At 39.2% G+C, this 14,320-nt stretch overlaps 1 protein-coding gene across 1 annotated transcript in view; it reads left to right on the top strand.

Moving 5' to 3' along the window:
* Positions 1 to 14,320, top strand: part of XKR4 (XK related 4) — a 386,973-nt gene that overhangs the window by 205,824 nt on the left and 166,829 nt on the right. The window contains exon 2 of the mRNA XM_075549673.1: positions 7,108 to 7,307. Within this exon, the coding sequence (XP_075405788.1) occupies positions 7,108 to 7,307 (200 nt within the window). The remainder of the gene's footprint in view (positions 1 to 7,107; positions 7,308 to 14,320) is intronic.

The raw sequence follows: 14,320 nt of genomic DNA on the forward strand, positions 1-14,320 counted from the left end.
ACTTGAATCTCAATTCACTAAATAACCATAGTCCGCTCTGTGTATACATTTACACAGAATCATTTGCATTACACAATGACTTTTTCAGGTTTCGTTGAAGCAGAGAGGCTCCTTTCAGTATTACACAGGTATTAAAAGACACTACACACACATACACTTAGCAATCCTATTTCTGAATATTTATTCAAGAGAACTAGAAATGTATATTCACACAAAATCTTATACTCAAATGTTTTTATCAGCTATACCCACAATTGCCAAGGCCTATAGACAATCCAGATGTCCTTTTATAAATTAATGAATAAACCAAATGTGGAATGCTACTCGGTAATAAATGACTGATGATTGCCTACTAGAACGAGGTGAAGCTCAAGGGCCTTGTGCTGAATGAATAAACCCAATTTCACAGGATCCCATTCGCATAATATCCTTGAAATGTGAAAATGACAGAGATGAAGAACAGACAGGTTGTTGTCATGGGTAGAGTTGTGGATGAGTGTAGCCACAAAGTAGCACCAGAGAGTTTATTTGGGATCATGCGTGTACTGATTTTGTGGCAATCACATGTACCTGTACATACGATAAAACTACATGGAATTGTCCGGTTATAAAAGGCGCTCTGGTGGTGCCTGCAGCATAAGCATGACCTAAAAGATCATGACTGAAATACTGCAGAGTAAAGTTTTCTAAAGGAAGACTACTTGTGGTCCCACTGAGAATCGAATGGGCACATAGTTTGCTTACTTTTGACAGAAAAGGGAGGATTTTTCTTCACTGTTGTGATAAAGTCAAACATGACATTTGATTATCCTGCTGTCGTATTCAGTGTGAAGTTTCTTCCTTTTGATATGAACCGCGTGTCTCCTATATTGTCTCTTGCCTAAGCTGTCTGGAAACAAAAGCTGATTATAGAAGTAGTTGAGCTGCCTCGCTATGCTCTGCGTGACAAAGTTAATTGAGCAATAAGTTGGTTTTTTTTTAATGTAAAATTGTGTCAGGAGTTGTAAAAATGGAAAGTCACATGGAGTCGAGAGAGATCTGCTCTTTTTTAAAAGATGCTAATTGCACTCTCAGATTGTGTTTAAAAATTGCATCTTTAATTTGGGCAACTGTCATTTTCCCAGCCCCCGCTTCCCCGCAGCCCTTGATGAGGAAAATAAAGCTCTAAATTCAGTTCTGGGAAAATGGCTTAGCCTGGGTCTCACAGAAGTCAGTCTTCGATAGGCGCTGCTGTGAATACAATTGGTTTGGGCAGGTGATCCCAGGAAACCAGAATGAGACTGAGACGGAGGAGAAGCCAGTTTGGGATGTGTTATCAAACTGTTCATCATGTGGACATCTGGGAAGAGGGAGATTCTCATTCCAGGACTCAGTTCCTCCCTTCGCCACTGGTTGTCCCACAGAATGTTAGAGCCCGCGCATCGCTAGCTAAATGGTTTCGGAGTCATTCTGGGGGAAGAATGGTTCTGTAGCTCAGCAAGGTGCTTTCAGGTTACGTTCTTTCAAAGTTCAGTGTTCAGCTGGGGCTGGATTACACTTGAGCTAAGGATGTGAGGCCAATGCCCTGCAAGGAATGCACAGTGAAATTACTTGTCAGCACCTGAAGTTGGGGTTTCGCAACCAGTCCAAGCCCCTGGATTGGATGTTTTGATTTTTTTCTTTTGTTTAGACAGAAACAAGCATGATTTTTCTTTAATATTATTGTTTTTTTACCAGCAAAATTAAGCAATTGATAAATTGAATTATTTCATGCAGATTACTTGATGGTGAAGCCCAGCAGAGCAGGCACTTCCGGCTCCCCTTCTCGAAACAAGCACAGTAATGGCAAAGCACATAAGCTTTACTAGCAGTAGCTCAAGGAAATGAAATAATTTTGATCCAAATATAATTTGAATATTATCAGACCATTGGCAATTTTGTCATGGCTTGTTTTTTACTGTTAATTACTGTCAAATTGGTTCCAACTCATGGTGACTTATGCCCAGACTCACACATACCATCTTACACAGTTTCCTGGATACTTGAGGTCTTTGGATGACTCCAGGAGCCTATGGGAATGGATCTGGTCCAGTCCAGAAACCATGGACTTCGAAGCAGACAGATATGCCTCTTATGACTAATACCTCTACTTACCAGATGTGTGACCTTTTTACATTACTGAAACCTCCTATGGTAAAAACTTTCAAGGGCCTGAGGGAGTATATAACAGCATCTTCATAAAAATTCAGAGAACATTGATTAAGAAGCATACATAAAACATTTCACCCAGTGCATGTATATCTTAGGCAGAAAGTTATTATTGATTCCCTTTGCCTGATCATGTGCCTTCATCATGGAAGGCCAAATGGATGAAATAAACCTTGGCGTTTCTCAAATACACATCCATGCCTCTTTCAGACCAGTTGCATTCACTGCTCCTCAGTTGCCATTCAAGCCCAACATAAACACTTGTGCCTCCATGGCCTGGGGCCACCACCTTCTTCACACCCTTCCTCACTTCCTTCTTGTTCTCATACTTCTCCTTCCTGTCACCAAGTTTAATCTAAATGCTGGGGCACAATGAAACAAAGGAAGGATGTGAGCAATCTTTGGTTATTTGAGTGGCATGCTAAAAAAGCCTTCAGTAAAGGAAACTGTGATAGACATAATTAAGAAAATTGTGTGTTAATAAATTGAGAAAAACCAAAACCAACCAACTAATCATAAACCTCACTGCCATCGAGTCAGTTCTGATGTATAGCCACCCTATAAGACAGGATGGAACTGCCTTTGTGGGTTGCTAAGTCTCTAACTCTTTACTGATTTTAAAAGCCTCGCCTCAGCTGGTGGTTTCAAACTGCTGACTTTGCAGTTAGCAGCCCAACACTTGACCCTATTCACCACCAGGGATCCTATAAATGCTGCCCTATAAATCTGAATGAGCTCGTGGATTAGTTTTGGTGTCATCAAGAATCATTTTTGACAGCCCAATATAGAATTCATGAAAAGGCTGTGAGATACATTTATAATATTATTACTTTTTAGCAACTGAAGCTATCCTTTAAATAAAGTGTGAAGTCAGTTGGATTTTCCTCAACAACTAAAGAATCAAAATGAAGTTTATTTATTTTCACCATTTCAAACAGGAATAACCAAAGACAACAACCAAAGAAAGTTTAACTTCCCATATTCTTTCCAGAAAACAACATGGATAAACTGCAATACCATATCTGACCTCTGGCTGGCTAAAGACGACAAGCTACCATGAGTCCTAGGTCAAACAAGCATCCACTCTGGTTTCTCTAGTGCCCCACTCCCAAGGTGCCAGAAAAGCAACAAGCGTGGCAAAGTAGAGGGACAATGAAAAGGAGGAAGACTGTTGATAGGACAGATTGACCTAGTAGCTGCAATGGTTTATGTATAAGAACAGTTTGGAGGAGGATGCAGAACTGTGTGTGTGTGTGTGTGTGTGTGTGTGTGTGTGTGTGTGTGTGAATGTGTGTGGTGTTTCTTTCTATCGAACTTAGTGTTCCAAGTTGATGGCACCTAGCTACAATGGCATAGCAGGGGCTCTTGGTGGTGGCTTCCAAATTGGGATACAAACCTCAATGTTGAAAGTTTGAAACCACCAGCATAGGGCTCTGCTTCCATAAAGATTTCCAGCTTTGGAAACTTCTGGGGAGTTTGACTCTTTCCTAAAGATTCGCTATGAGTAAGAATTGACCCAGTGGCAGTGAGTTTTTGAATGACATAATGGTTAAAGACTTGGAACTAAACAAAGGTGGTGATTCAAATCCCCTAACTGCTCTACAGGAGAAAGAACTAGCCATTTGCTCACATAAAAAGCACAGTCTATAAAACCTTATGGGACATTTCTATTCTGTTGCATGGGGTAGATGTAAGTGAAAAATCAATTCGTAACATAACACTAAACACATAACAATAAATGAGTGGATCAAGGAAATCATCCTGGGTGATAAAATCATAGGAGGAAACCATTAATCATTATGTCTACCTCATGAAAGTACACATCATCTTTCAAAACAATCTATGAACCAGATCAAATGTCTACCTACTTATATGACATATACAAATAACTACTTCATGCATAAAATACAGAGGACAGATATGTTAAACACACCAAGCAAATATAATCACCAAAATTAAGACAACAAAAACTATTTGAAAAAATATATATATAATATATACCGTATATACTCGAATATAAGCCAACCTGAGTATAAGCCGAGGCACTCAATTTTTACCTGGGAAACCAGAAAATCTGATTGACTCGAGTATAAGCCTTAGGTGGAAAATGCAGAAGCTATTGGTGAGTGTCAATAATCCAAACAAATGAAAATAAAATTACTACAAATTGAGACATCAGTGGGGTGATGTATTTAAATATTTATTTTAAATAAAAGGACAAGTCATTTAACAACCAGCACAAAAAGTGGAAAATAGGTTCAACAAAAACAAGAAGGGATCAACAATGATACCTTAAGAGTATTATTCCCTGAGCTCAATCAGCAACCAAGCTAAAATGTAAAGACTTAAAATCCTTCAAAACTGGATTCCTCATCATCATCCTTATCCCAATGCAGAGCTCCAGCTGGTGTGAGGTCATCATAGACGCTGTCCTCACTGAGATCACTGTCATCACCGTCACTGCTGTCATTTTCATACAAAGCGCAGTCTTCACTGCCATCCACAGCATTACTAATACTACATTTCTGGAAAGCACGTCGCACCATGTCTTCTGGAATGTCTTCCCATGCATCTCGAACCCACTTTGCTATTAACTCTATGTCAGGCTTCATGAGATTTCCTCCTTTTGTTAGTCGGGCTTGACTAGATGACATCCATTCATGCCACATCCTTCGCACACAGTCTTTAAAAGGCTTACTCAAAGATACATCCAGAGGCTGCAGTACAGATGTAAGCCCACATGGAATAATGGCTAAAGTAACTTTACTAGATTTTGCCAATTTTTTTATGTCATCCTATAGGTGGGCTCTGAAAATATCCCAAACAGGTAACGATGGCTTTTTCTTTAAGGCTGCTCCTGGTCATCAGTTCCAAATTTCTTCCAGCCATTTTTTGTTCCGTCTTCATCCATCCAGCTTTTAACATGTGCACACACAGTAATTCTTGATGGGAAATTGATCTTTTTAGGTAAGGTCTTTCTTTTAAAAATAATGACAGGACGCAGCTTAGTTCCATTAGCCAAACGTGATAGAAAAGTGGCTTTTTTTTTTTTCATTTCCTGTGGTTTTGAGAAAAATGGTTTTTTTCTCCTAAACTTGCCACAGTGCTGTTGCTTGGAAGATCAAAAGTCATGGCAGTTTCATCCATATTCCCAATATCTGCCAGATCATAATTATAAATCCTTCTTTATTTTATAATAAATGACTGAAATGACATAATTTTTTCTTCAAGATCTTGTGGCAATTTCTGGAAAATCTTTGTTCTTTGTCTCAAACATAGTAGTCCAAACCTATTCATGAAGCGGGTACACCATCCTGCTGATGCAGCAAATTTTCAATGCCTGGTGCTTTATATTTGTCATCCTTAGCCATTTGTAGAGCACGTATGTGGATTCCCATGCATGTTACGCAGTAGCCATTTTGATGACACTCCATAACCCATTCATGCAATTCACTCTCCAGAGCCCCATAAAAAGACATTAAACCACGACGAGCTTTTTTAGCTTTTGGAATCTGTTCCAAGTCAGCCTTCATTTTCTGCCACTCCCTCACTTGCTTTTCGTCAACACGGAATTCCCTACTTGCAATACTGTTATTGCTCTCTTCTCCTCTTGACACAACCTTCATTTTGAAACCAGGCTCATATGACTGGCGTTTTTGTTTCGGTTCAAGAGTATCCATTTCTAATAGGATAAAAAAACAAGACTTTGAAAAAGAACTTTCACGGTAATGCCCCCCTGGCCCTGCGATGTGTTAGCCGGGAGGAGGGGGAGAGTCCGTGTGGGAGGGGGATGCAGGATGTGAATTAACACAGAGACCAGAGGGGAGAGACAGAGTGCAGCCACAGACACATCTGTACCAGTTCAGCTGCCAGCGTTTAAGTGAATCACTACGGGTGCTTCTGAGAATTGGAGCCGCCCACATCATAGGAAGGCTCTGATTGGTTAGATGTGAGGAAACAAACATTCAAAGCCCTGCAGTGTCAGCGGGCTTTGAATAAACAGTGGAGAAATGGCAATCACCCGCAAGATAACTGGGCACTGGAGATGTTACACCTCACTCGGGTACCACTGACCCGTGTATAAGCCAAACCCCAGTTTTTTAGCATACTTTTTTGTGCTGAAAAACCCGGCTTATCCACGAGTATATGTGGTATATCAAATATCACCATGTATGGATAGTAATTGATTTGCATTTCAAACAAAATATTTTAATGTAATAACCAGAAGATATGAATACATAATATTTGATGAGATTGGGATATTATTATGATTTTTCAGTGGAGTAGATATATTATGTTATATGTTTAATTACTTTAAATAAAATACTTGCAGTAAAAATTGTTTGGCGGTCTAGGAGCTGAGGCGGTGTAAGTAGAAGTATGGATGAGAGATGACTGATATTGTATTCCCCGTTTCTTAGGGTGGCTGATGGGTAGAGTGGATTCATTATGGGGTGTTTTTTTTCTTCCCTCTTTTAATAGGTGTTTGAAATTTTCCAATAATAAAATATTTTTTAAAGAGTATAGGAGGATTATAAGCACATATAGTTTATTATTTCGGGCATGTATCTTAGGAGAAATTTATCTCATGAATACAGTTGAACACACAGAGAAACTCACTAGAACGCACGTGTAGTAGGTTTAAAAATAGCAAGTACTATCTATAGCTGACTTTCCACCTACAGGTTACCCTACTTTTCTTTCTGATGCAGTTCAATGGCATACTTTTAGTAAGTACCAAAATTGCAGTGACTTCTCAAAGTGAGCACTTAATGATACTTTCAATGTCTTAAGTTATAAGTCATCGAGTTGTTTCTTGTGTATTTTCATATGGTGACTTAAAGAAAGAAAAATGTTAAAACCCCGATTTTTGAATGATAAACTACCATTCATCTTTTTCCTCTCTTGTTTTCTTTCTAGATATTTCCATACCATATACTTAGGCATTCGCAGCCGACAGAGTGGGGAAAATGACAGATGGAGGTTTTACTGGAAAATGGTGTATGAATATGCAGATGTGAGTATGCTGCATTTGCTAGCCACCTTTCTGGAAAGTGCTCCTCAGCTGGTCCTGCAGCTCTGCATTATCGTACAGACTCATAGCTTACAGGCCCTACAAGGTAAGGGCTTGTAATTTGGTTTCTGTATTTGGGGAAAGATGCACTGCCTACTTTTGTCACAATCCAAGGAATTTTTCTAATGCTGTTTTTAGATACAGAGCTGCCTTTTTAACATGCCTGATGTTTTTCCAGTGAATTTGTGAGTGTTGCATGCTGTTGTCTTCATTGCTTGCCATGGCTACTGTAAAAAGACATTTCTGTTTTGCTGTTCAATTGTAGTAAAAATATAGTATGGTTTTATACAGGAATAGAGTCAGCAGACGCTATCTAGCTATCCTAATAATTTCAAAAATCACAGAGCTGCATATAGAAGAGGGCTCTAAAAATTCTTTGGGAAACTGCAATTGAAAAATAGTAGAATTTTCCCATAAGCTTTTAAATAGTTTTATTGGCATATAATCACATACCATACAATTAAATAGTTCAATCATATTAATAGTATAATCTCACCACAATCAATTTCAAAACATTTTCTTCCTTCTTATACCATTTGTTCTTGTCTCTTTATTTCCCCCCAACCTCCCCTGCCATAAGTCCCAGACACAATTAATCCAGGTACTGTCTCTATAGATTTATCTGTCCTGGATTTCATATGCAGAAAAATATACCTCCCAAAAGCAAAACAACAAAAATAATAAAGTAAAACAGATAAAAACTCATTCAAAAAGAAAGGAGAGCAAATTAAAAATGAGTCAAAAGGGATATCAAATGCTAAGGTATTGAATTTTAACCAAACTACATCTGCCGTAATCTACTTTACAGAGCTCTCTGTCTGATAACAAGGCTATTTACATCCCTCAACTGTGATTGCAGGGAATTCACTGGAAGCTTAATCTATGTCTGGAGTCTGCAAATGGATTTTGGGCTTCCGCCATAATCCATAACCTTCTGCAAACTAGGTGTTCACAGTTTAAGCTCTGATACCATTCCCTTCTATGGATTTGGATTTTGTTATTTACAGTCTTTGGATCACATAGGCTGGCGTGCTTCTTCCATGTGGACTTAGTTGATGCCTCATGTGGATGGCTGCCTGTTTGAAGGCTGCTGAGGAAAGCAAATTATATAAATATAGGATGACTGTGAACCACAATACATGAATTAACATGTACAGTTTAATCTCTTACGTGATAGGACCCTATTTATACACGCAATGGGGGTTGGTAATAGGGCACAACTTTCAATTACATTCAGTCACAAAGGTAGAATCATCTCTTCCAGATTAATACATGTCATAATACAGCAAGGAGGGCATTAAAATAGTAAATCTATGGCGGTCCTGGGCTGCCATTCATTTCCCACAAACTCTTTCAAATCTTTTCATATGTATGTATAGACATACACAGAGAAAGAGATGTATGTTTAATGGAAATTATAGGTATGGCCATTTATAAGAGGGCTTCAAATAGTTTCTAGAAAAATGTAATTAAGAGATCATGGATTTTCCCCCCACAAACCTTTTGAAGTTCCCTCTTATTTAATAGAAGAGTCATAGGTGGAAAATTGTCATTATTTAACACTAAAGGATTTATATACTCTTAAATTTCATAAGATTAGTAGTCCTCTCAGGTTAATATTTTATGTTTCAGTCTTTTATTTTTAACTTTACTAGTAATGCTATTTTACATTTAACAAAGATGCCTTACTATTTTCTGATGGCCTACTGCCTCAAATAATTTTTGGAGGAAGGCAAAAGATGAGTAGATATAATACAAGATGGAAGGATGATAGCTAAACAGCAGCTTCCTAAATTTAAGAGCTTGCTGGTGATCTGCCAATCCTATTTCCATGAAGATGATGTTGAGTAGTTTTCGTAATATGGTCGTTTTGTTTAAATCTTATTCAAGCCTAGCTGACTCCTTTCAGGTACATACACATTGCCATCATATCCAGAGTCATGCTTTTGATAAAATGTATGTATTTACTCCCGAGTAGCACATCCAATTCAGCCACTTCACAGTAGAGGACAAAATATTACATTTACATTAGAAAGTGCTCACCAGTGGGGAACCGGCAATAAAACAGGCTGTCTTTGTGGTATTCTCTTTTAAATCAGAATACTTAGATAATATATACCTTTTACCTTGGAGTTTATGCTTTGTGGAGCCACATAACAATGCTTTGCATTAACTCAGGTTTCAGGGTAACTATGAGAAATAACTATTGACCGTGAACAACGATACAGAACAATAAGGTTCTTGATGTCTCAGATCTGTCTCAGGATGTCTTCACTGACTAAGTAGCTAGTTGGGCCCAGCTTTTAATCCCTAACAGGTAAATAAGAGAAGACTCTCAGAATCAACTGGCCCCTCTACATGGCACCTGGACCCAACCTTTTTATCTTAGAGAAATTTGTAAAAACTCCATAGAGACTGCTGTGATTAATAAGGGGAATTTTTCTAACGACATTAAGTTAAAATAACGGCTTTAACTTGACAATTAATCCAGTTAATCTGAAAAATCTCTACAATCTCCTTAAAATATTTTTCTGCAATGAACGTGCAATTTTGGATTGAATGTTTTACGTTCCTCACCCACCCCTGCATATCATAGCTAAAAAGCAGAGAGGCTGCATTTGTAGCCACCAACCCATCTATTCCCTGAATACTGACCCAGCCTTGGCTTTACACTAGAGTGTACTTGGTCAAAGAAATCTGAAGAAAGGGTAAAAAATCACAGTGGAGAATGGGTTTCAGATACAAGAAAACAGACTGGAATAAGGAGAAAGGGAAGTGTTTGCAAGGAAAGAAAATAGAGTGCACGGAGTGGGGTGAGGGCCCGAGTGGGCTGGCTTCAGTAGCGCAAGAGCATGGAACGGGCCCAAGGAGGCCTTGGCTCCGTGTACCTCACTAGCTCAATGTTCAAACCCCTTGTTCTCCCTGGGCTCCAGGCTGCACACGTGTAAGCGTCACAAATTAGATCAGGGCACCTTTAAACTACTTGATAGGGCTTCTCCAGCTCTGAATCCTTGATGCCTCATAGATGGATGATACCTAGGGCATGCTCGGCTCAGTCTCCTGCATGTGCGTGTACACGTGAAATTGAATGGCAGAAGCACACTAAATCTCAGTCAATAATCCAGTCTTCACCCTTGGAAAATCCTTCGTATAGTTACGTATTTTTTTCATATTAATCACTTTATCGGGAGCTCTTACAGATGTTGTAAAACTTCATAATTCAATTAGATCAAGCATAATTGTACAATTGCTGCCGCCATCAGTTTCAAAACATTTTCTTTCTCCTTGAACTTCTTGATAACCGCTCCCCTTTATCCCCTCCCTCCAGCGCCACAGCCCCCAGGAGCTCTTATTGTTATGTTCATATATATATATTCATATTTATTTGTGATTTTCCATGTCTTACACTATCCAATATAGCCCTTCACCTACAATTCTGTTATTTGTTCCCCTCGAGTGGGTTATACAGTGAACATTGCTATCAGCTATCTTCCTCTCCCTCAGCTCCACCCCTGTACCAGAACCCGCAGGGTATCATTACTTGTGCTGCTGCCTCCAAATGGTTATCTATCTTGGCTTTCATGATTCAAATGACCTTAATTATACAAATGAACAGACTCATGTCTAACAAGATTAATGAGGTAAAACAAGAACCATAAGAGTGAGGGGAGGAAATATTAAAGAACTAGATAGTTATGTGTTTTATCAGTAAAACTCTCGTGTTGTTGCTAGGTCTGTCTAGTTGATTCTAATCCGTAGTGATCCCATAGAGTAGAACGGTCTTCGCATTTTCTTGGCTGTAATCTTTATGGAGGCAGATCACCTGGAGTAAAACTAGGTAAAAAGGCAGAAGGTGGCAAGTCATCTTTCTCTAATCCAAGGTTAGATTAAGTGTCTCCATAAGAGTCATAATTTTATTTGTTTTAGAAAATGACACAGGTAAGTTTTGTTTTTTTCTCTGCAGCCAATGGAGATAATGGAGGAAAAACACATGACAGGCTAAGAACATGAAGTCACCTTTTGAGGTTAAGAACGTTATATTAAATTTTATAGGAAATAGCACAAAGAAGAGGCAACACTTGCTCTTTATCAGCTTATTTATCAAATATAAGATTTAAAGTTCGTGGTTCTTAGCATTCCGCCTCTTCCCTGAGAAGTTATCTCTTCAGCTTAGTATGTCAACCCAGGTTGACTAGAGAAACAAATCCAGAGACACTCGTGTGTAACAGATAGCTTTATAGCAAAGAGTAATTGTATATTAAGAAAATATGCCACTCCAGTCCATAACAAGTCCATAAGTTCGATATTAGCCCAATAATAGTCTATAGATTCCTCTTCAGACTCACACAACACACGCAAGGATGACGAATGCAGGAAAATCACAAACCGGTGGGAGAAAAGTCCTATGGATCCAATGGCAGGGGAAGCAAGTTCAGGGCTGTGGCTGCCATAAGCATGGCTGCATGTGGCTTGTCAACAGGAATGTGAATCAGAGAGAGAGAGAGAGCGGCTCACATCCAGTGAGCTCTTTATCCCCCTCAAGCCTCCAAATGAGGTCATCAAGCTTTAATACCCTCAAGTTGGCAGGAATTATGTAACTACCACAGCTTAGCAAATAAATTTAACTCAGTAATATCCAGTATACTACAGAATGTGCACTTCAGATATCATTCTGGACGAAGGCAAAATTTGCTGTTAAATTTCATTTATCTATAAGAATCTTGCATATGAGCAAGAACCCGTGCGTGAACCAAAGGAAATTGTTCAAGCTGCAATGAGGGCATTAGCCAAAAACAAGGCTCCAAGAATTGATACCAATTGAAATGTTCAACAATCCGATAAAGTTCTGGAAGCACTCACATATCCATTCCAAAAAAAATTGGAATAGAGCTACTCGAACGACTGTCTGGAAGAGTTCTGTAGTTGCTCTCCATCTAAAGAAAGGTGGCCCAACAGAATGCACAACTTATAGGACAATATCATACCATTAATATCACATGCATGCGAAATTTTCTTGAAGATCATCCCACCCTGGTTGTAGCAGTACATTGACAGGCAGTTTCCAGGGGTTCAGGCTGGATTCAGAAGAGGATGTGGAACAAAGGATGTCATTGCTGATGTCAGATGGATCTTGGCTCAAAATAGAGAATACCAGGAAAATGTTTACTTGTGTTTGACTATGCCAAGGCATTCGACTGTGTGCATCACAACACACTTTAGATAGCCTTGAGAAGAATGAGAATTCCGAAACACTACACTGGTACCCTTGCAGACCCTGTACACAGATCAAGAGGCAGTTGTGTGAACAGAACAAAGGGATAGTGCATGGTTTAAAATCAGGAAAGGTGCGTGTCAGGGTGGTCCCTCTCACTATACTGTTCAATATTTATGTGGAACAAGTAGAGAAACTGATTTCTGTGAAGAAGAATGTGGCATCTGGATTGGAGGAAGGCTTATTAACACCCTTCAATATAGAGGTGACCCATCCTTGCTTGCTGAAAGCGAGGAGGACTTGAAGCACTTGCTGATGAAATCTAGGATCGCAACCTTCAGTATGGATTACATTGCAGTGTAAAGAAAACCAAACGGCTACACCTGGAACAATACATCACGATAAGTAGAGAAAAGATTGAAAATGCCGAAGATTTTGCCTTGCTTATATCTAAAATCAATGCTCATGGAAGCAGCAGTTAAGAGATAAGATGAGGCATTGCACTGCATGAATCTGATGCACAAGACCTCTTTAAAGTGTGGAAAAGCAAGCACGTTCTGACCAAACCATGGTATTTTCAGTTGCCTCATATCCTTGTGAAAGTCAGACATTGTGTAAGGAAGATGGAAAAATAATAGATGCATTTGAATCATGGTGCTGATGGAAGTGCCATGGGCTGCCAAAAGAACAAACAAGTCTGTCTTAAAAGAAGTACAGCTAGAATTGTTCTATTTATGAAATCTTGTGGGGGAGGGAACAATACAAAAGAACTATTGTTAATGTTAAGGCCAAATGCGTCTGGTTAGCCTTGTATCTTCAGTGGTTCAATACTAGCTACAGATAATATTAATACTGTACCCACATATATTTGAAACCCAAATATTTCAGAGCCCTGCTCTGTGTTAATGGAGTGAACAACAGTAAAACAAGCAGATACTGTTTAGAAACCTTGGTGAAACTTTTTCTTGACTTGCTTTATTTCTACTTCTAGTCATAAAATGAATAATAAAGTTACTAAAAAGAAAGAAAGAAAAAATACAACAAAAATGTTCATTAGAGGCAAGGATGGTGAGACTTCGTCTCACATACTTTGGACATGTTGTCAGGAGAGACCAGTCCCTAGAAAAAGCCATCATGCTTATGAAAAGGAGGCAGGTCTTTGACAAGATGAACTGACACAGTACCAGCAACAATGGCTCTAATATAAGAACAATTGCCAGGATGGCATAGAACGGGCAGTGCTTCAGTCTGTTGTGCATAGGGTTGCTATGAGTTACGAAAGACTTCATGGCACCTGGGTAGTTAGACAATCTGTCATCAGTTTGAGACTTGAGGGTGTATGGGGTGGAGTTTAGCCTGCCAATTAGGTCACAGCTTGATGACATCATTTGGAGGTGCTAAGGAGATAAATAGCTCACTGGAGGCAGGATACACACTCACTCCCTGTGAGACATTACTGACAACAAGCCTGCTGGAGCTATGCTGTTGCAGTCAGAGCCATGGACCTGGAGGAGCCACGTGGATACCCCTGCCAGCCCTGAAATGCTTCTACCACCACTAGATCCACAAGACTTTCCACCCACTGGGCTGTGACCTTCTTGCATTCAGACTCATCGCATGGCTACATGAGTCTAAAGAGGAATTTATGGACTAGTGTCAACATATGGGGTAATATCAGACTTATGGAGTTTATCTGGAATTTATGGACTAGCTTAATATCGGACTTATGGACTTGATCTGGACTGAACTGGGATGTTTTCTCAATTGCTCTTTCATATAAAACTCTCTTATACACATGAGTGTCTGTGTATTTGTTTCTCTAGTCCACCTTGACTGACACAGCACTT

Source organism: Tenrec ecaudatus, chromosome 5 (genome assembly GCF_050624435.1).
Source record: "Tenrec ecaudatus isolate mTenEca1 chromosome 5, mTenEca1.hap1, whole genome shotgun sequence".
NCBI lineage: Eukaryota > Metazoa > Chordata > Mammalia > Afrosoricida > Tenrecidae > Tenrec > Tenrec ecaudatus.